General features: G+C 30.5%; 1 protein-coding gene across 4 annotated transcripts in view; it reads right to left on the bottom strand.

Annotated features, from left to right (window-relative positions):
- The window catches only part of LOC119600819, a 53,267-nt gene that overhangs the window by 15,745 nt on the left and 12,074 nt on the right, over positions 1-25,448 (bottom strand). For 3 of the 4 annotated variants that reach the window (XM_037951381.1, XM_037951378.1, XM_037951380.1), the window contains exon 2: positions 23,412-23,635. In XM_037951381.1, coding sequence (XP_037807309.1) covers positions 23,412-23,454 — 43 coding nt within the window. In that variant the 5' untranslated portion in view covers positions 23,455-23,635. Of the gene's footprint in view, positions 1-23,411; positions 23,665-25,448 lie in introns of all 4 variants that reach the window. The other variant, XM_037951379.1, reaches the window with a different exon arrangement.

Raw genomic sequence — 25,448 nt, 5'->3', positions numbered from 1 at the left:
TACAAATCTCCCTTCACAACATAATAAATTAAACCCACAGATGTTATTTTAACTTTTAAAACACAGTAATAATATTTACTACTTCTACTTTAATTTAGCAAATAAACGTATAAAATGTATTTAAAACATAAAATGATGTATTATTTCCTTTCCCCCTTTGTCATCAATCAGGAAATAAAACTAACATTCACTTTTTTCAACATTGTTAGACTACATTCTATTTTTTTTTATCAATGAATCTTTAAACCAGCAGTCAAAAATTCTATTATTTATCATTCATCTAAAATATCGGTCAAGTTCAAGCTAATAAATAATTAAAATTAAAGTGCCAAAACTTTGTTAAAACTTCTAAAACAAATTTGGTATCACAAAGAAAGAAAAAAAAAAACTGACAAAAAAATACTACAGATTTTAGAAAACAGCAAAATTCAAAACAACAGTTAATTTGGCAAAATATTAATACTTTAAATACACGCTAAAATGGCATTAAATTAGCATAAAAACTAATTAATAAGATACACTGTAAAAATATTTATATTTCTGAAATATCATTTCAACAGATAAAAAACCAAGAGACTGTTAGTCACTTGATCTGTCAAGTGCTTAAAGTTTTTGAAATTTTTTGTATTCCCATGAAGACAAATTAAACATGATTCACTTTATTTGGTCTACAAATATGAGGGCGTTTCAGTGTTAAACTATGTATTTCCTAGTCCATATTGTAATTTCCAAAAGAAACGAAATACTTTAAATGTTTAAAAGTTAATGGTGAATCATTAAAACCATTTATCATCAAGATGCTGTGGCTGTACTGCATTTGCTTTTCTCTGGTCTTCAATGATTTTTGAAAAAAAAGATAATAAAAAAAGTGAATGGATCTTTTTGATTTACTGTAGGTTTGTGTATTAAAAAATGTAATTGTCATCTTCAAAAGTTTTTTATTTAATAATTTTAAGCGACAAAGGCTTATTACAACAGTTTCTTTTTAGTTGACAAGACTGGTCTCCGTGTCAGCCATTTTTAATGCTAGCATGTGATTTATATTTTTTTTCGCAAAATTTAATTTTCATCAGAACACTATTGTTTTTTTTAAGTCAAAATTTTATTATAAATTCTAAATTGATTTTTAGAATTAAGTCGGCTTCTTGTAATTTATGAAAAGTCGACCTTCCGACATTTGTATATAAAAAGTCGATCTTCTACTTTGTTAGGACAAAAGGATTCATCCAAAAACAGGGAAATATTTTATAATGACAATTTTATTTAGAAAGATGTGCTTGGGAAGTATTGCCTAATCTGTCTATCGATGCAGAACGCTCTCTCTCTCTGGGTAGTTTTACTTCAAAACAGGGTATTCAAAATTGACAAGGCTAATTTTTGGGCTCAAATGAAAAGCTGTTCCATTATGTTAGCCTAGTATATAGTTAAGACTATAGCCTAGTCTATAGTTAAGACTATAGGATGGCCTATAGTTAAGACTATTGCCTAGTCTATAGTTAGGACCATAGCCTAGTCTATAGTTAAGACTATAGATATAGACTATAGTCTATAGATTACACTGTAGACTAGACTAGACTAGACTAGACTAGACTATAGACTAGACTAGACTAGACTATAGACTAGACTATAGACTAGACTATAGACTAGACTATAGACTAGACTATAGACTAGACTATAGACTAGACTATAGACTAGACTATAGACTAGACCATAGACTAGACTATAGACTAGACTATAGAGTAGACTATAGAGTAGACTATAGAGTAGACTATAGACTAGACTATAGACTAGACTATATACTAGATTATAGACTAGACTATAGACTAGACTACAGACTAAACTATAGACTAGACTATAGACTAGACTATAGACTAGACTATAGACTAGACTATAGACTAGACTATAGACTAGACTATAGACTAGACTATAGACTAGACTATAGACTAGACTATAGACTAGACTATAGACTAGACTATAGACTAGACTATAGACTAGACTATAGACTAGACTATAGACTAGACTATAGACTAGACTATAGACTAGACTATAGACTAGACTATAGCTAGACTTAGACTAGACTATAGACTAGACTATAGACTAGACTATAGACTAGACTATAGACTAGACTATAGACTAGACTATAGACTAGACTATAGACTAGAGTATAGACTAGAGTATAGACTAGACTATAGACTAGACTATAGACTAGACTATAGACTAGACTATAGACTAGACTATAGATAGACTATAGACTAGATTAGACTAGACTATAGACTAGACTATAGACTAGACTATAGACTAGACTATAGACTAGACTATAGACTAGACTATAGACTAGACTATAGACTAGACTATAGACTAGACTATAGACTAGACTATAGACTAGACTATAGACTAGACTATAGAGACTAGACTATAGACTAGACTATAGACTAGACTATAGACTAGACTATAGACTAGACTATAGACTAGACTATAGACTAGACTATAGACTAGACTATAGACTAGACTATAGACTAGACTATAGACTAGACTATAGACTAGATTATAGACTAGACTATAGACTAGACTATAGACTAGACTATAGACTAGACTATAGACTAGACTATAGACTAGACTATAGACTAGACTATAGACTAGACTATAGACTAGACTATAGACTAGACTATAGACTAGACTATAGACTAGACTATAGACTAGACTATAGACTAGACTATAGACTAGACTATAGACTAGACTATAGACTAGATTATAGACTAGATTATAGACTAGACTATAGACTAGACTATAGACTAGACTATAGACTAGACTACAGACTATAGTTTAGTCTGTAGTCTAGTCTGTAGTCTAGTCTATAGTCTAGTATATAGTCTATAGTATAGACTAGACTATAGACTAGACTACAGACTAGACTATAGACTAGACTATAGACTAGACTATAGACTAGACTATAGACTAGACTATAGACTAGACTATAGACTAGACTATAGACTAGACTATAGACCAGACTATAGACTAGACTATAGACTAGACTATAGACTAGACCATAGACTAGACTATAGACTAGACTATAGACTAGACTATAGACTAGACTATAGACTAGACTATATACTAGACCATAGACTAGACTAGACTGTAGACTAGACTATAGACTAGACTATAGACTAGACTATAGACTAGACTATAGACTAGACTAGACTATAGACTAGACTATAGACTAGACTAGACTATAGACTAGACTATAGACTAGACTATAGTTTAGTCTGTAGTCTAGTCTGTAGTCTAGTCTATAGTCTAGTCTATAGTCTAGTATATAGTCTATAGTATAGACTAGACTATAGACTAGACTACAGACTAGACTATAGACTAGACTATAGACTAGACTATAGACTAGACTATAGACTAGGACTATAGACTAGACTAGACTAGACTATAGACTAGACTAGACTAGACTATAGACTAGACTATAGACTAGACTATAGACTAGACTATAGACTAGACTATAGACTAGACTATAGACTAGACTATAGACTAGACTATAGACTAGACTATAGACTAGACTATAGACTAGACTATAGACTAGACTATATACTAGACCATAGACTAGACTAGACTGTAGACTTGACTATAGACTAGACTATAGACTAGACTATAGACTAGACTATAGACTAGACTATAGACTAGACTATAGACTAGACTATAGACTAGACTATAGACTAGACTATAGACTAGACTATAGACTAGACTATAGACTAGACTATAGACTAGACTATAGACTAGACTATAGACTAGACTATAGACTAGACTATAGACTAGACTATAGACTAGACTATAGACTAGACTATAGACTAGACTATAGACTAGACTATAGACTAGACTATAGACTAGACTATAGACTAGACTATACTAGACCATAGACTAGACTAGACTGTAGACTAGACTGTAGACTAGACTATAGACTAGACTATAGACTAGACTATAGACTAGACTATAGACTAGACTATAGACTAGACTATAGACTAGACTATAGACTAGACTATAGACTAGACTATAGACTAGAACTATAGACTAGACTATAGACTAGACTATAGACTAGACTATAGACTAGACTATAGACTAGACTATATACTAGACCATAGACTAGACTAGACTGTAGACTAGACTATAGACTAGACTATAGACTAGACTATAGACTAGACTATAGACTAGACTATAGACTAGACTATAGACTAGACTATAGACTAGACTATAGACTAGACTATAGACTAGACTATAGACTAGACTATAGACTAGACTATAGACTAGACTATAGACTAGACTATAGACTAGACTATAGACTAGACTATAGACTAGACTATAGACTAGACTATAGACTAGACTATAGACTATAGACTAGACTATAGACTAGACTATAGACTAGACTATAGACTAGACTATAGACTAGACTATAGACTAGACTATAGACTAGACTATAGACTAGACTATAGACTAGACTATAGACTAGACTATAGACTAGACTATAGACTAGACTATAGACTAGACTATAGACTAGACTATAGACTAGACTATAGACTAGACTATAGACTAGACTATAGACTAGACTAGACTAGACATAGACTAGACTAGACTATAGACTAGACTATAGACTAGACATAGACTAGACTATAGACTAGACTATAGACTAGACTATAGACTAGACTATAGACTAGACTATAGACTAGACTATAGACTAGACTATAGACTAGACTATAGACTAGACTATAGACTAGACTATAGACTAGACTATAGACTAGACTATATACTAGACATAGACTAGACTAGACTATAGACTAGACTAGACTAGACTAGACTATAGACTAGACTATAGACTACTATAGACTAGACTATAGACTAGACTATAGACTAGACTATAGACTAGACTATAGACTAGACTATAGACTAGACTATAGACTAGACTATAGACTAGACTATAGACTAGACTATAGACTAGACTATAGACTAGACTATAGACTAGACTATAGACATGGTAGTCTATATACGAGACTATAGTATAATCTATAGTCGATAATATAGTCTAATCGTCGAGTCGAGATTATAATCTAGTAGGGTGATCGATTATTCGACATTTTCCAAAAACCGGTTTTCGAATAGTTCGAATACTTGACATTTGAAAAAAACCGGTTGATATTTTTCAAATTCAGAAAAAACCGGTTAACCGGTTTTTCATTATAAATAAAAAATCTATTTTAATTTGAAAAAATTAACGTTTATGTTTAAATTTGATTAATAAAACATGGCCCGAACTGATTGTTAACAGTTTAAAAGATTATCGGCTGTATTTATAAAAACTTATTTTAGGTTTATTAAACAATTTTAGGCAAAATTCATGAAAATCGTATTTATAAACGTGAAATAGCTTAAAACACCTTCAATAAACCATTGACAATTAGAAGAATTTTATATTTTGAGGAAAAAACTCAAATCTAGGCATTATTGGAATAATGCATGAATATTTGACAATATTCCAATTGTCCAGCACTATTTTTAGGCAATTTGGAAATGCCCGTCTGTCAACCAAATGATGAACAAAATCATTTGTTTTGGCTTTTTCAAAGTTTGTTGGTTAAATATAATGCCATAAAGTAATTGACCATGTAAATTATATTGATTAGTGTTATACTAATGCAAAATATATTCGCCGGCATTGAAATTTGTCAAATATCAAAGAAATTTATCAATATTTGCAAAAATTTATCAAAAATTACAAGGAAAATAAGTAAAAATAAGAAAATGTGTCATAGTGATGTATATTTTGTCGCAAAATATCCGTTATTCGGATACTTTTAATAATAATTAGAAATTATATGTTATATTTATACATCTGAACTAAATAGACATTTATTAAAGCCATATATATATTTATTTTTCTTAAAAGTTTGTTTTTATTGTCAAAAATCTATTATAAACAAAAATATGAAATTAAGAAAACCGAATCAACGAATATTTTATCCTAATTGTACGCAACACTAACACATAAAATGACAGCCATATTGTACAGTGCTGCCAACTTAAACATAAATCAGCACAATAGTTAATATACGTTTATTATTTGTTTATGAATATCATAATTTTATTAATGGTTTTTAAGGCTAAAGTGTGCTTTAACTATTGAGTGCATTAAACGCAAAATAAGATTTTTTTATAAATACAAGCGTATAACTTTAGATCTAGTCCAGGGGTCGGCAAACTATGGCTCGCGAGCCAAATGCGGCTCTTTGGATGTGGAGCTGTGGCTCTTTAGTTTCATACAACATTTTATTTATTTTATAAAAAAATATTTGTATAAATATTTCAAAATCATTCCGAATCGATTAACGAGCAATATATTAAAACTAACAAAACAATTCGCAAATGTTTCTACAATATACACAACTTTTTTAACTCTGCTTAATCGTTCTGTACATGAGCAAAACAAAATACTTTTTGAGTGAGAAAGAAAGAAAACAACACAATTAGCTTTTCGCTCATTTCCTTGCGTTTATTTGCCCCTACAATCGTGCATTTGAGAATAAATCCTCATTGAGCCATTTGGTATTGGAGAATTGGAAGATTTAGGTAAAAAGCCAACTAACAAATGAAAATTTAGAGTCATTTTTGAAACTTTAAACAACAAGTTATGATCCAAGCTTTCTAAAGCCATACAATCCTATCACTCCCATTGAATTTGTTCCATGTACAAGTTAATATTGTAAGAAAATGTTTAATTCTTTAAAGTGTTTATTGAAAAATTCCCTATAAACAAATGGGGTATCATATCAGTGATCCTGCCATTAGATAAGATGTAAATCATGATCATACATTCCGAAATTTTCATGTTTTTCGAATTAAAACATATTTTTTGGAAATTTAAAATATAGTAATTAATTAATAATGTGGAGAATTTTTATACAGTTACTTTAATCTTTTTTTTAAAGAATTTTATAGTTTTTGCACGCTTTCTATAAAAAGGTGCAAAAAATTATAAATTTTTATATATTGCACGATTGAATGACAGTGATCTATGAAAGATTGATATATTTTTGACATCAAATTTTTGGCTATGAATAAGGGACCAGAAAGCGTATGAGGACCCATCCTTACAAAATTTGGTAATGAAGTTTTGGATCCTATAAAACTTGTTTGTGTTGATTTTCATCACTATACTTGTATTTTAGCCTGTTGTATGTCGGAACTTTCGAAAGTGGACTACATATGGGGGGAAGGGTCCCCATTAAATTTGGAATCCATCCTCATTAAATTTGGTACAGATATTTTTGTTCTTATAAACTTATGTCGAATTTCACCACTATGCTGTTATTATTAAGCCTGTTTTGAGCGTTAAAGTCTTTTTCTGAAGAGGAATTTATATGGGTGTATGGTCAACAATGATATTATTAAATCAGTTATGAGCGTTAGAGTCATTTTCTGAAGTAGACCTTATATAAGGGGACTGGTCAATGTTCCGATCGTCTTCAAATTTGGTCGAGAGATTTTGTTCTTCTAAAACCTGTTTGTGTCGAATTTCGTCGCTTACTGCTATTATTAAGTCACTTAAGAGCGATAGGGTCATTTTCTAATGGGGATCTAATATGGGGGGTAGGATCAATTATGAGCCGATCGTCACCAAATTTGGTAAAGTGATTTTTGTTCCTGTTTGTGTTGAATTTCGTCATAAAATTGCCATTATTAAACCAGTTATGAGTGTTAAAATCAAATTTGGAAGATAGATTTTTGTTCTTAAACAACTTGTTTATGCCGAATTTCGTCTCTATACTGCTACTGTTAAGTCAATTATGATCGTTAGAGTAATTTTCTGAATTGGGGTTGGTCAATTATGGTTCAATGACCGCAATACATCACAGTAAATTTTTTGTTTATATAAAAAACTTGTGCAAAATTTCGATTGCTGCCTAATTATATCACTGCCGCTCCACTCTAATAAACTGTTATATATTTATATAACAAGTGTTAAAAAACGCATTCAAATGACGCATAAAAATTCTAAAAGTGTTTGTAGTCAAAAATCTATAAAAAAGATTCTTTGCAGAATCGTCTTGTAGATAATTAAACAAAAAATATGTTTTTGAAGTGAATTCATAAAGTATTTGTAATGTTTTAATAAACAAACATTTTGTGGCTCTTTTAAAACCCATGTTTTGTAAACTGTAAATTTTGGCTCTTCAGACTCAAAAGTTTGCCGACCCCTGATCTAGTCGTCTGATTTACATTATTTCTTTAATATAAAAAATTAGGAAAAAAGTGGGACACTTCTGTTAAACATAAGGAACTTTGTAATACTAGCTTATTCTAAAATCCCTGCTTAGGCAATTTTCAAAGGCATTCCAACACTTCCATAATATTTCAGCCGCAAATTAATTGTTGTTATAGGAATATAATCTTAAGATTGGTAAAATTTTATCAAGCAGTTATTCCAATCAATTTTACAAATAAAATTTGTTAATTAATTAATAAAATCAAAAAAGTTTAACCAAAGGTGCTTTAGAAAAATATACTCTAGTTCCTGTACCCCAATATTTTTAAAATTTAGACGGGCTGTATTATTATCTACTTCAAAAATTAATTTAAGTAATCTTTGAATACAAAGCAAATAAAAGTATTCGAAACCGGTTTTTAAAAAGTAAAAAAACCGGGTTATTCGATATTCGAAAAATCAACATTTAGAAAAAACCGACACTGGTAAAGCAGAAAAACCCGGTTTTAAAACCGGTTGAAAAACCGAGGCGATCACCCTATAATCTAGTGAATAATCCATACTATAGCCTAGACTATTGTGTATATACTACGAGACTATAGTCAACAGGTAATGTTATAGTCGAGAATATTGTCTAGTCAATATTCGAGACTAAACTATAGTCTGTAGTCGAGACTACAGTCTAGTCTATAGTCGAGGCTATAGTCTAGTCTATTGTGGAGACTATGTCTAATCTAGACTAATGGAGACGATAGTCTATTCTAGATCTCGCCTATTAAACTTTATAAATATTTTAAGTTTTATTTTGCACATATTTTCTTAAGCCACAATTTTATTAGAATCTTTAAATTTAAATGATCCAATTTAAAGCACATTTTTATAGTTTTTAACTGAAATTAACAAAACATTGTTATTTTTTTATTATTTTAAAAAAGATCACACCATTAAGATATACATTTTATTATATTATTTCCTTAAACATTGAATATTAGAATTAAAAACCATTTGATATAAAAAATAAACAATAAAACAAAAAAAAAAATGCAAACACCTGTAAATTGGTCATAGATCAGATAAATCATTGAAGGTTTAAAATTTAACTGATTTTTTTTTTTTTGAAAGATAAATCTTTACAAATTTTATAGTTTACCATATGAGTAATTATTATTTTTTGGAGATTTTTTTATGGTTGAACATCTAATTAACTAAAGATATACGCATGAATGAATGTCTATGACTATTTTTCAAGTGACTTAAGGTCAATAGTTGAATTTTTAATAAATAACATTAAAAGTTGATGGTGGTATAATTGATTACAATCGTTTAAATCGAGTGAATAACTTAGGTATTCGTCAGCTAATAGGCCATAAAATCTTAAACGAATAAATTTCATTTTTTTAAAACTAACAAAGGTGTGAATATTCAAACAAATATTCAATGTGAAAATTAAGTTAACCAATTTTTTTTTAGCAAAAAACAATAAATAAATAATTAACATCAGCAATCTTAAACAAACATTTTTCAAATATCCAAATACACACAACAACAATATTGTCAAAATTGAAATCTGAAATATTTTAATTACTTTGTCCATTGACACTTTAGACAATCTTTGGTAATTTATGAGTTTAAGATGAATATCTTTAAGTGGAGTTTTTTCCTTTTCAATTTTATTTCTTTCATGATGATGATGATGTGATGATAATTTTCAATAGAATTGTGCAAGTTTTTGTAGACAATAAATGGATTTTTTTTTTTTTGGCAAATACATAAAATTTTAGTTTATGTATTTTTATTTAAATAAAAGGAATTAAATTTGTATTGTGTAGGCTTATTTTAAATTAAATTTACCAAAAAATATAAAATCAAAATATAAATGACTCGCCATTAATTATGTAGAAAAAAAATACCAAATGATTTAATAAGTAGACTATAGACTAGACTGTAGACTAGACTATAGACTAGACTATAGACTAGACTATGACTAGACTATAGACTAGACTATAGACTAGACTATAGACTAGACTATAGACTAGACTATAGACTAGACTATAGACTAGACTATAGACTAGACTATAGACTAGACTATAGACTAGACTATAGACTAGACTATAGACTAGACTATAGACTAGACTATAGACTAGACTATAGACTAGACTATAGACTAGACTATAGACTAGACTATAGACTAGACTATAGACTAGACTATAGACTAGACTATAGACTAGACTATAGACTAGACTATAGACTAGACTATAGACTAGACTATAGACTAGACTATAGACTAGACTATAGACTAGACTATAGACTAGACTGGACTATAGACTAGACTATAGACTAGACTATAGACTAGACTATAGACTAGACTATAGACTAGACTATAGACTGGACTATAGACTAGACTATAGACTAGACTATAGACTAGACTATAGACTAGACTATAGACTAGACTATAGACTAGACTATAGACTATAGACTAGACTATAGACTAGACCATAGACTAGACTATAGACTAGAATATAGACTAGACTATAGACTAGACTATAGACTAGACTATAGACTAGACTATAGACTAGAATATAGACTAGACTATAGACTAGACTATAGACTAGACTATAGACTAGACTATAGACTAGACTATAGACTAGACTATAGACTAGAATATAGACTAGACTATAGACTAGACTATAGACTAGACTATATACTCCACTATAGGCTAGACTATAGACTAGATTATAGACTAGACTATAGACTAGACTATAGACTAGACTATAGACTAGACTATAGACTAGACTATAGACTAGACTATAGACTAGACTATAAACTAGACTATAGACTAGACTATAGACTAGACTATAGACTAGACTATAGACTAGACTATAGACTAGACTATAGACTAGACTATAGACTAGAATATAGACTAGACTATAGACTAGACTATAGACTAGACTATAGACTAGACTATAGACTAGACTATAGACTAGACTATAGACTAGACTATAGACTAGACTATAGACTAGACTATAGACTAGACTATAGACTAGACTATAGACTAGACTATAGACTAGACTATAGACTAGACTATAGACTAGACTATAGACTAGACTATAGACTAGACTATAGACTAGACTATAGACTAGACTATAGACTAGACTATAGACTAGACTATAGACTAGACTATAGACTAGACTATAGACTAGACTATAGACTAGACTATAGACTAGACTATAGACTAGACTATAGACTAGACTATAGACTAGACTATAGACTAGACTATAGACTAGACTATAGACTAGACTATAGACTAGACTAGACTAGACTATAGACTAGACTATAGACTAGACTATAGACTAGACTATAGACTAGACTATAGACTAGACTATAGACTAGACTATAGACTAGACTATAGACTAGACTATAGACTAGACTATAGACTAGACTATAGACTAGACTATAGACTAGACTATAGACTAGACTATAGACTAGACTATAGACTAGACTATAGACTAGACTATAGACTAGACTAGACTAGACTATAGACTAGACTATAGACTAGACTATAGACTAGACTAGACTATAGACTAGACTATAGACTAGACTATAGACTAGACTATAGACTGGACTATAGACTAGACTATAGACTAGACTATAGACTAGACTAGACCATAGACTAGACTATAGACTAGACTATAGACTAGACTATAGACTAGACTATAGACTAGACTATAGACTAGACTATAGACTAGACTATAGACTAGACTATAGACTAGACTATAGACTAGACTATAGACTAGACTATAGACTAGACTATAGACTAAACTATAGACTAGACTATAGACTAGACTATAGACTAGACTATAGACTAGACTATAGACTAGACTATAGACTAGACTATAGACTAGACTATAGACTAGACTATAGACTAGACTATAGACTAGACTATAGACTAGACTATAGACTAGACTATAGACTAGACTATAGACTAGACTATAGACTAGACTATAGACTAGACTATAGACTAGACTATAGACTAGACTATAGACTAGACTATAGACTAGACTATAGACTAGACTATAGACTAGACTATAGACTAGACTATAGACTAGACTATAGACTAGACTATAGACTAGACTATACACTAGACTATAGACTAGACTATAGACTAGACTATAGACTAGACTATAGACTAGACTATAGACTAGACTATACACTAGACTATAGACTAGACTATAGACTAGACAATAGACTAGACTATAGACTAGACTATAGACTAGACTAGACTATAGACTAGACTATAGACTAGACTATACACTAGACTATAGACTAGACTATAGACTAGACTATAGACTAGACTATAGACTAGACTATAGACTAGACTATAGACTAGACTATAGACTAGACTATAGACTAGACAATAGACTAGACTATAGACTAGACTAGACTATAGACTAGACTATAGACTAGACTATAGACTAGACTATAACCTAGACTATAGACTAGACTAGACTATAGACTAGACTAAAGACTAGACTATAGACTAGACTATAGACTAGACTAAAGACTAGACTATAGACTAGACTATAGACTAGACTATAGACTAGACTATAGACTAGACTATAGACTAGACTATAGACTAGACTATAGACTAGACTATAGACTAGACTATAGACTAGACAATAGACTAGACTATAGACTAGACTATAGACTAGACTATAGACTAGACTATAGACTAGACTATAGACTAGACTATAGACTAGACTATAGACTAGACTATAGACTAGACTATAGACTAGACTATAGACTAGACTATAGACTAGACTATAGACTAGACTATAGACTAGACTATAGACTAGACTATAGACTAGACTATAGACTAGACTATAGACTAGACTATAGACTAGACTATAGACTAGACTATAGACTAGACTATGACTAGACTATAGACTAGACTATAGACTAGACTATAGACTAGACTATAGACTAGACTATAGACTAGACTATAGACTAGACTATAGACTAGACTATAGGCTAGACTATAGACTAGACTATAGGCTAGACTATAGACTAGACTATAGACTAGACTATAGACTAGACTATAGACTAGACTATAGACTAGACTATAGACTAGACTATAGACTAGACTATAGACTAAACTATAGACTAGACTATAGACTAGACTATAGACTAGACTATAGACTAGACTATAGACTAGACTATAGACTAGACTATAGACTAGACTATAGACTAAACTATAGACTAGACTATAGACTAGACTATAGACTAGACTATAGACTAGACTATAGACTAGACTATAGACTAGACTATAGACTAGACTAGACTATAGACTAGACTAGACTATAGACTAGACTAGACTATAGACTAGACTATAGACTAGACTATAGACTAGACTATAGACACTAGACTATAGACTAGACTAGACTATAGACTAGACTATAGACTAGACTATAGACTAGACTATAGACTAGACTATAGACTAGACTATAGACTAGACTATAGACTAGACTATAGACTAGACTATAGACTAGACTATAGACTAGACTATAGACTAGACTATAGACTAGACTATAGACTAGACTATAGACTAGACTATAGACTAGACTATAGACTAGACTATAGACTAGACTATAGACTAGACTATAGACTAGACTATAGACTAGACTATAGACTAGACTATAGACTAGACTATAGACTAGACTATAGACTAGACTATAGACTAGACTATAGACTAGACTATAGATAGACTATAGACTAGACTATAGACTAGACTATAGACTAGACTATAGACTAGACTATAGACTAGACTATAGACTAGACTATAGACTAGACTATAGACTAGACTATAGACTAGACTATAGACTAGACTATAGACTAGACTATAGACTAGACTATAGACTAGACTATAGACTAGACTATAGACTAGACTATAGACTAGACTATAGACTAGACTATAGACTAGACTATAGACTAGACTATAGACTAGACTATAGACTAGACTATAGACTAGACTATAGACTAGACTATAGACTAGACTATAGACTAGACTATAGACTAGACTATAGACTAGACTATAGACTAGACTATAGACTAGACTATAGACTAGACTATAGACTAGACTATAGACTAGACTATAGACTAGACTATAGACTAGACTATAGACTAGACTATAGACTAGACTATAGACTAGACTATAGACTAGACTATAGACTAGACTATAGACTAGACTATAGACTAGACTATAGACTAGACTATAGACTAGACTATAGACTAGACTATAGACTAGACTATAGACTAGACTATAGACTAGACTATAGACTAGACTATAGACTAGACTATAGACTAGACTATAGACTAGACTATAGACTAGACTATAGACTAGACTATAGACTAGACTATAGACTAGACTATAGACTAGACTATAGACTAGACTATAGACTAGACTATAGACTAGACTATAGACTAGACTATAGACTAGACTATAGAAGACTATAGACTAGACTATAGACTAGACTATAGACTAGACTATAGATAGACTATAGACTAGATATAGACTAGACTATAGACTAGACTATAGACAGACTATAGACTAGACTATAGACTAGACTATAGACTAGACTATAGACTAGACTATAGACTAGACTATAGAATAACTAAACTAGACTATGGACTAGACTAGACTATAGACTAGACTATAGACTGTACTACATACTACACTAAAGCATAGTTACTACTATATACTAGATTATAATCTCGAATTTAGTTTCAACTATAAACACGACTACAGAATATACCATAGTATATAATACGGACTATTGTCCTCAACCCGAAAAAGAATTCTCAAAAATATGTATTTTAAAATTTAGGTCAATATAGAAAAATAAAATTGAAATAGAAAATTTCTATTAAATTTCAACAAATACATAATTATTGTTACAATTTGAACAAAGTGCAAACATGAGGCTATAAATTCAAATCGTACTAACCCATATCATGTATATGCAATTATTTTCGTATCTACATACAATAAAAATATTTAATTTTAGTTTCTGTATTTTATGTAATTGTTAAAACAATTGCTTTAAAGACTACTTAAGCAAAAAAGTAGAAAAAAAAAAATACATAAAACTAAAACTGGTCTTTTAAGTCACTAGCACTCTAGAGGAATCTAAGATTTTTCTATTACATTCAAATTTAAACAGTCATTGTGTTAAGACAGGAGTGACCAGTTTTTTGTTTCCACACTCTCATGTGTTCGAATAGTATTGCCACTTAATGTTGGTAGCAAAAGACTTGACAGTAGAAGAAACCTTCTTGAACCACCTTGAAATTGTAAATATTTAGAAAAAATTAATTGATAAAGCGGGCTAACTATTAAGACCTTGTTATAATTGAAGGGTTTTAAAACAATTTGTTATTGTTTCTGTAAAAAAAAAATCTAATAATTTAGAATGGCCACTCTGTGTTTGATTTTTAGTTATTGTTATTAAAAATTATTTATAGTTTTTATAGACATTTTGTTGTAATGCTGCAACATTTTACGATTTTTATGGGGATAAAAATTTTCCTTAAGAAAATATTGCTTAAATATTATTATTGTAAATTTTGTTGTTGTTTTAAAAGTTTTATTTTAAAGATAATTTCCTGCTATAAACTATGACGAATCAGATTTTATTACTATTAGTAAATATCATTAAAGTTAGTTTATCTATGAATTTAGATTTATTGCTTCATTTATTAATGAGGAGATTTCGGTTAAATTTTGTAAGAAATCTTTAGGAAATATGGCTTCTGTAAGATAACAATGAAATTAATATAGTTATGATTTGATTTTTTTTTAAATTTAAATAAGGTATTCGTTAATTTATTCTACAGGAGAGTCTATAGTCGAGATTATAATACTGCCTAGATTCGAGTGTATAAACTAGACTATATACTAGTCTAAAATCGAGACTATAGTCTAGCTTTGAGAAAAAAGTATATAGTGAAGTGTAGTCAATAACCGGGACTATTGTTTAGTCTATAACTGGGACTATTGTCTAGTCTATAGTCGAGAATATATTCTAGTCTATAGTCGAGGCTATAGTCTAGTTAATATTTGAGACTGTAGGCTAGACCTTAGTCAAGACTATGGTGTAGTTCACATGAGACTATAGTATAGTCGAGACTATAGTCCAGTCTATAGTCGAGACTATAGTTCAGTCTATAGTCGAGACTATAGTCCAGTCTATAGTCGAGACTATAGTCCAGTCTATAGTCGAGACTATAGTCCAGTCTATAGTCGAGACTATAGTCCAGTCTATAGTCGAGACTATAGTCCAGTCTATAGTCGAGACTATAGTCCAGTCTATAGTCGAGTCGAGACTATAGTCCAGTCTATAGTCGAGACTATAGTCCAGTCTATAGTCGAGACTATAGTCCAGTCTATAGTCGAGACTATAGTCCAGTCTATAGTCGAGACTATAGACCAGTCTATAGTCGAGACTAGTCCAATCTATAGTCGAGACTATAGTCCAGTCTATAGTCGAGACTATAGTCCAGTCTATAGTCGAGACTATAGTCCAGTCTATAGTCGAGACTATAGTCCAGTCTATAGTCGAGACTATAGTCCAGTCTATAGTCGAGACTATAGTCCAGTCTATAGTCGAGACTATAGTCCAGTCTATAGTCGAGACTATAGTCCAGTCTATAGTCGAGACTATAGTCCAGTCTATAGTCGAGACTATAGTCCAGTCTATAGTCGAGACTATAGTCCAGTCTATAGTCGAGACTATAGTCCAGTCTATAGTCGAGACTATAGTCCAGTCTATAGTCGAGACTATAGTCCAGTCTATAGTCGAGACTATAGTCCAGTCTATAGTCGAGACTATAGTCCAGTCTATAGTCGAGACTATAGTCCAGTCTATAGTCGAGACTATAGTCCAGTCTATAATCGAGACTATAGTCCAGTCTATAGTCGAGACTATAGTCCAGTCTATAGTCGAGACTATAGTCCAGTCTATAGTCGAGACTATAGTCCAGTCTATAGTCGAGACTATAGTCCAGTCTATAGTCGAGACTATAGTCCAGTCTATAGTCGAGACTATAGTGCAGTCTATAGTCGAGACTATAGTCCAGTCTGTAGTCGAGACTATAGTCCAGTCTATAGTCGAGACTATAGTCCAGTCTGTAGTCGAGACTATAGTCCAGTCTATAGTCGAGACTATAGTCCAGTCTATAGTCGAGACTATAGTCCAGTCTATAGTCGAGACTATAGTCCAGTCTATAGTCGAGACTATAGTCCAGTCTAGTATATAGTCGAGACTATAGTCCAGTCTATAGTCGCGACTATAGTCTAGTCTTTAGTTCATACAGTCTTTTTGAGTATTTTCATCTTCAAATTATTGTTAAAATTTTCACTAACTAAAATTTTCATACTTTTGAAATCTTTTATAAAATCTTTATAAAAACAAAGAAAATGTCCCCACCGCTCATATAAGTTTATTTCCAATTTTTCGCCTAGTAACGTCATTAATGACAAATACATATCTTAAGTTTTTTTTTTTTTTGATATTTTCTGCATTTCATGTTAATGACATGAGAAAATCTTTATTTAAAATAAACATTTAAATATTTACATACATACTTCAACATTAAGGTAAACAATTAATATTTGTCTTTTTTCTCTAATATTTTCTTTATTACAAAAAAAGTCAACTTCTTTTCACTTTCATTTGAGGGAATCAATAAACTGTTTGAACTGAGTTGAAAATAGTATATTTGCACAACGAGTAGTAAAGTAATACACACGAGTTATTGACATTTTAATGGACTTTCGTTTAATGTTAGTTTTTTTATATTATTTTGCATTAAATCAAGAAAGTTTTAGTTTGGATTTTATATCTTCGCGAAGGTTGTTTAGAGAAATTTTATTTTGTATTTTTGCATACAAATTATCAGATTTATTTAGTTTATTGGTGGTAATTAAAATCTAAGTACTGGAAGTTATGGTAATAGGTATATAAAAATTGTATTATATAACTATTAATTATTATAAAAATGTTTGATGAATTGGAAATATTTCAAAACTAGCTATTGAAATTTAACATTTATTAATAGTGTTAATTAACGTTTATTAAATGTTGTTAATTATTGTTTGTTTCTCTTTTTAGAAACAAATTTTTATGATTTATTTGGAAATTTTTAAAGGTGTGGGGAATTTATGTGAATCATAAAATGTCAAGGGATTAGTTTTATGGCGGTTTATTTAATTAAGGCAATCCTGTTAAAAGTCAGGTAAGTGTTGAAGTATGTAGTTAACAATGGTTTTTAACAAGTTGTAGATCCTACTGTTTATTTAGATCTATGGCAATCCTGTTAAAGGTTAAGTTTCTTAAGGTGTGTAGTTAACAATAGATGTCAACAACTTATCATTCTTAATGTTTATTTGATTCAATGCAATACTGTCTAGCCTATAGACTAAAATACCATCTTGTCTAGTTTATAGTCTAGTCTATAGTCTAGTCTATAGTATAGTTTATAGTCTAGTCTATAGTCTAGTCTATAGTCTAGTCTATAGTCTAGTCTATAGTCTAGTCTATAGTCTAGTCTATAGTCTAGTCTAGTCTATAGTCTAGTCTATAGTCCAGTCTATAGTCCAGTCTATAGTCTAGTCTATAGTCTAGTCTATAGTCTGGTCTATAGTCTAGTCTATAGTCTAGTCTGTAGTTTAGTCTGTAGTATAGTTTATAGTCTATTCTAAAGTCTAGATTTATTTGTTAGTTTCAATTATTTTTGTTCCAAAGAGCAATTATGAGTAAATTTCCTTTAAATGTTTAATAATCAATTTATTAATATTTGACTTCCGTTTCATTTTAAGCCTCAAACTAACAATATTTTACTTTAGCAGCAAGTTATGACTTTACGCACCATATTTCGCTTTGCAAATTTTTTGTTTATGTTTGGCAACATTTCAAATTGTTTCGTTTTCAAAAGCAAAACAATAAAAAACCAAGTAATATCAAATTACCCAACTAATTTCTGCTTAATTTAGACTAGCAAACATTATAAATCAAAATAAGCGATTATTTCAACCTTATTATGGTTAAATAAAAAAAAAAAAACAAAACCCCCCATAGCCGCAATAAATACAAAATTTAACAACAATTATATTCCAATAAACAATACCTTACGAAAAATACAATAGATTTTTTTGCTAGTTAAACTTATCAAAAGTAATTTTTAAATAATTGCCCGGTTAAAAAGAAATTATTGTTTATAGATGCGTAAAATTAAACTTATGTCACTTCCAACTTCAAAAAAATGTAAGTAATATTAAAAAATACGAACTCAAATCATTCTACCCCAATCATTTAAGGCATAAAAATACTACACCATTTGCAAATGTATAGCAAAACTTTTATATTCTAGTCTAGATAAATTTATCAATTATTTTTTCTGTATCTAATTGTAAATTATAAAATTTTGAAGATTAATTTATAAACTCTGCTTTAATTTGAAATTTCATTGGAAATGGTGTTGTATTAAAGAAGAAGAAGAATAATCTAGTTAGTGACTGTTTAAAGTATGTATGACTCTTATTACAACATTTTCCACAGAAGTCACAGAAGAGCTTAAAAATACAAGAAGACTGGTTTCAAAACTATTTTCCAACTTGAAATCTTTTAAGAATTAGATAATATAAAAAACTAGCTAAATAGTTGTTTACATTCAGAGTATTTAAAGAAAATCGCTTGTTTCCAAAATAATAGAAAAATTAAAGAACTTGCTTTTTCAGTGATTATTATTAAAAGAAGATTTACAATGTCATTTCAAATACAAGTTTTTTAATACTTATTATGAATTAAATATGAGGTAAGTACATAAATAATAGAAACATATGTTTTTGACACAAAGTGTCAATGAATTAAAAATACAAGAGTGTTAAACTGACATTTCTTATTTACATAAATAAGATAGTAGTTATGGAAATTGTTAGAAAATTCTTAACTAACTAACAATTTTGATTGAAGAGTGGCGACTATAGACTAGACTGTAGACACGACTATTTACTACACTTTAGATTATTCTATAGTCTAGTCTGTAGGTTAGTCTATAGTCTAGTCTATAGTCTAGTCTGTAGGTTAGTCTATAGTCTAGTCTATAGTCTAGTCTATAGTCTAGTCTATAGTCTAGTCTATAGTCTAGTCTATAGTCTAGTCTATAGTCTAGTCTATAGTCTAGTCTATAGTCTAGTCTATAGTCTAGTCTATAGTCTAGTCTATAGTCTAGTCTATAGTCTAGTCTATAGTCTAGTCTATAGTCTAGTCTATAGTCTAGTCTATAGTCTAGTCTATAGTCTAGTCTATAGTCTAGTCTATAGTCTAGTCTATAGTCTAGTCTATAGTCTAGTCTATAGTCTAGTCTATAGTCTAGTCTATAGTCTAGTCTATAGTCTAGTCTATAGTCTAGTCTATAGTCTAGTCTATAGTCTAGTCTATAGTCTAGTCTATAGTCTAGTCTATAGTCTAGTCTATAGTCTAGTCTATAGTCTAGTCTATAGTCTAGTCTATAGTCTAGTCTATAGTCTAGTCTATAGTCTAGTCTATAGTCTAGTCTATAGTCTAGTCTATAGTCTAGTCTATAGTCTAGTCTATAGTCTAGTCTATAGTCTAGTCTATAGTCTAGTCTATAGTCTAGTCTATAGTCTAGTCTATAGTCTAGTCTATAGTCTAGTCTATAGTCTAGTCTATAGTCTAGTCTATAGTCTAGTCTATAGTCTAGTCTATAGTCTAGTCTATAGTCTAGTCTATAGTCTAGTCTATAGTCTAGTCTATAGTCTAGTCTATAGTCTAGCCTATAGTCTAGTCTATAGTCTAGTCTATAGTCTAGTCTATAGTCTAGTCTATAGTCTAGTCTATAGTCTAGTCTATAGTCTATAGTCTAGTCTATAGTCTATAGTCTAGTCTATAGTCTATAGTCTAGTCTATAGTCTAGTCTATAGTCTAGTCTATAGTCTAGTCTATAGTCTAGTCTATAGTCTATAGTCTAGTCTATAGTCTAGTCTAGTCTTCTATAGTCTAGTCTATAGTCTAGTCTATAGTCTAGTCTATAGTCCAGTCTATAGTCTAGTCTATAGTCTAGTCTATAGTCTAGTCTATAGTCCAGTCTATAGTCTAGTCTATAGTCTAGTCTATAGTCTAGTCTATAGTCTAGTCTATAGTCTAGTCTATAGTCTAGTCTATAGTCTAGTCTATAGTCTAGTCTATAGTCTAGTCTATAGTCTATAGTCTAGTCTATAGTCTAGTCTATAGTCTAGTCTATAGTCTAGTCTATAGTCTAGTCTATAGTCCAGTCTATAGTCTAGTCTATAGTCTAGTCTATAGTCCAGTCTATAGTCTAGTCTATAGTCTAGTCTATAGTCTAGTCTATAGTCTAGTCTATAGTCTAGTCTATAGTTTAGTCTATAGTCTAGTCTATAGTCTAGTCTATAGTCTAGTCTATAGTCTAGTCTATAGTCTAGTCTATAGTCTAGTCTATAGTCTAGTCTATAGTCTAGTCTATAGTCTAGTCTATAGTCTAGTCTATAGTCCAGTCTATAGTCTAGTCTATAGTCTAGTCTATAGTCTAGTCTATAGTCCAGTCTATAGTCTAGTCTATAGTCTAGTCTATAGTCTAGTCTATAGTCTAGTCTATAGTCTAGTCTATAGTCTAGTCTATAGTCTAGTCTAGTCTATAGTCTAGTCTAGTCTATAGTCTAGTCTATAGTCTAGTCTATAGTCTAGTCTATAGTCTAGTCTATAGTCTAGTCTATAGTCTAGTCTATAGTCTAGTCTATAGTCTAGTCTATAGTCTAGTCTATAGTCTAGTCTATAGTCTAGTCTATAGTCTAGTCTATAGTCTAGTCTATAGTCTAGTCTATAGTCTAGTCTATAGTCTAGTCTATAGTCTAGTCTATAGTCTAGTCTATAGTCTAGTCTATAGTCTAGTCTATAGTCTAGTCTATAGTCTAGTCTATAGTCTAGTCTATAGTCTAGTCTATAGTCTAGTCTATAGTCTAGTCTATAGTCTAGTCTATAGTCTAGTCTATAGTCTAGTCTATAGTCTAGTCTATAGTCTAGTCTATAGTCTAGTCTATAGTCTAGTCTATAGTCTAGTCTATAGTCTAGTCTATAGTCTAGTCTATAGTCTAGTCTATAGTCTAGTCTATAGTCTAGTCTATAGTCTAGTCTATAGTCTAGTCTATAGTCTAGTCTATAGTCTAGTCTATAGTCTAGTCTATAGTCTAGTCTATAGTCTAGTCTATAGTCTAGTCTATAGTCTAGTCTATAGTCTAGTCTATAGTCTAGTCTATAGTCTAGTCTATAGTCTAGTCTATAGTCTAGTCTATAGTCTAGTCTATAGTCTAGTCTATAGTCTAGTCTATAGTCTAGTCTATAGTCTAGTCTATAGTCTAGTCTATAGTCTAGTCAATAGTCTAGTCTATAGTCTAGTCTATAGTCTAGTCTATAGTCTAGTCTATAGTCTAGTCTATAGTCTAGTCTATAGTCTAGTCTATAGTCTAGTCTATAGTCTAGTCTATAGTCTAGTCTATAGTCTAGTCTATAGTCTAGTCTATAGTCTAATCTATAGTCTAGTCTATAGTCTAGTCTATAGTCTAGTCTATAGTCTAATCTATAGTCTAGTCTATAGTCTAGTCTATAGTCTAGTCTATAGTCTAGTCTATAGTCTAGTCTATAGTCTAGTCTATTCTAGTCTATAGTCTAGTCTATAGTCTAGTCTATAGTCTAGTCTATAGTCTAGTCTATAGTCTAGTCTATAGTCTAGTCTATAGTCAGTCTATAGTCTAGTCTATAGTCTCTTGTCTCAGTCAAGTCCTTGCTCAATTTTCCATAAAAATTAAAAAAAAAATGTATATGAATTTTAATTTCAGAAACAAGTAACAGTAAACAAGGATTTTTTTATTTATTCATATGGCAACTCCTTTTAAACTAAAACAAAACTTTGCAATTATATTTACAAGTGTAAAGAAGAAGAAAAAAAGCTTATTTACAGTTTATTTTTAAAAAATATGTACTAAATTATCAAAAAAAGTGGTAAAAAACCCAGTAAATAATAAAATGAAGTGAAATTAATTGAAAAATGTTAACAAACAAAATTTACTTACTTGCAGCCTGCATTATTAACATGCCAATCACAATGAAATTCATATTGGTTTATGGTTTATAATTGCCGTTGTGTAGTTTAATCGTTAATATTCTGCACAAAATTTCCAGACGTTTATATCAAATATTTTGTTTTTGATTTTTTCTTTTGTCTGTTTTAAATTGAACCACTTTTTAAACTTCAGTTATGTACGTGTGCCAATTTCTTTATGAATCACTTAAAAAACTGTTTAAATGAAAGCGAAATTTATTTTCGAAGACACATAAGAAAAAATAAACAATAACAAGTAGGTTTATAATAGATAAAAATCTTGATATTATTTAATAAATTTTACTAGTTTTTAAAAAAACTGGCATAATATCATTTTTATATGAGAAAAAAAAACACGCGTGTTGGGGAATTTTTCAACTTTTTTTTTTACAAAATCATCAATATGTAAATTAATAATAGTAGCAGCAACAACAATGGTTGAAATAAAGCTCAATGGTTTTAATATAACAACAAAAACAAACAAAATGTACGAAAAAACTTTAAACCAGAACCGGTGTAAAGAAAGAAAAAAATAACGTAAAATAAACATCATATCACTCTCTCTTTACCAAAGTTTTTTGTTTTGTTTTCATTTTAGTACTGCATGTATGTATGTTTGTGTTTTGTTGTTGCTTCTTCTTTCCGTTAAAGTAAAAGTGGACATAATGTTAATGAAAACAACAACAAAATATCAATATTATTCGTTTTTACGGTAAAATTTTTTCGTTTTGTTTGTTTTTGTTGCTCTTGTTGTTGTGATATTGAGGTATGACATGGTTGCATTTAGTGTTGCCAGATGTTGTTGGTGTTAACCGTTAATAACAAATAAACGTAAAAACACGTGTGTTGGGGAATTAGATGTGTAAGTATGTTTCTGTCAATAGATTTACTCAAGCAAATTATTGGAAACTGTGAGACATTGGTTCCAGATAGATCATGGTCAAGCGGCACATCAGAAAATGTGTTGTTACACATATGACTCTAAATTGGGAGACATAACGGGTCTGGCATAAATAGAAAAATCGGAAACCGAAATACAAGACTGAAAACCTGCTATCACGGCAAGTCGGCAGATATCAGCTGATAAAGTTGAATCTTTATAAGCATCGTTATCAGACATAACCGAATACTCTTATGGTGGTAGGTTCTGCATCGTAAGGGTAACAGATCACATGGGCGAGAGAATCCCATACGGTCACATGGATGGAATAATGCAAGCCCAACGATAACAGAACAAGAAGCCTACTTAGAACGTTACCAAATTTTGAATCTGTCTACCTTTAAATTGTATGAAGCCTAGATGTTAAAATGAAATCGCATTTTCACCAAACAAATATTATAAATTATATCTTTTGTCTGATTAAGGTCAAATTCCATTAATTTACATAAAAATGTATTTTCGCTGACAGGTCTTTAAAAGGGAGTGATTGAAAGCATTCAGATTTTAACAAAAGTTTGAATAAAGCAAACAACTAAATTCAATGACCTTTGAAATTTAACAGTACTGAAGTAGTTTCCATAATATACGATAACATTTTTTTAATCGATGAAACTAATTTCTTGATTATTGACCATAAACTGATCCATTCGACAGATCATACATTCTCATACTACAAAGATCTTTTTATTAATGTTCGATGTAGAACCGAAAAATGCTTATGCGTGTATCAACAATCTATCTTACTAATATACATATCTATAGTTCTGTCAAATCGTGTAATTATGGTCTGCTATCTCGCTATATAGGTGATTTTCAACTAGAATAACTTTTATTAGCACTAACCAGCTTGGTCAGTTCGTCTGCAATTTTACTCGTAGGTACCCAGATTAGCTTCTGTATTGAATGGATCTTTATCTCTATAAGAATCGTACGACAGTGGCAAAACAAATTTGGCTTTTTTTTAAAGGAAACATAAATCTTTTCAAAAAAGTGTTATATAAACACCAATATTCACTCCCTACATACTCTGTAACTCGATTGGAAAACAAATATGTTCGAAAGGAAATA

This window comes from Lucilia sericata, unplaced genomic scaffold (genome assembly GCF_015586225.1).
Source record: "Lucilia sericata isolate MDLA Ls3-8-SP2 unplaced genomic scaffold, ASM1558622v1 Contig000123F_arrow, whole genome shotgun sequence".
Classification (NCBI taxonomy): domain Eukaryota; kingdom Metazoa; phylum Arthropoda; class Insecta; order Diptera; family Calliphoridae; genus Lucilia; species Lucilia sericata.
Note: the sequence above shows the minus strand (reverse complement) of the source record. Positions and strands in the feature narration are given on the sequence as shown.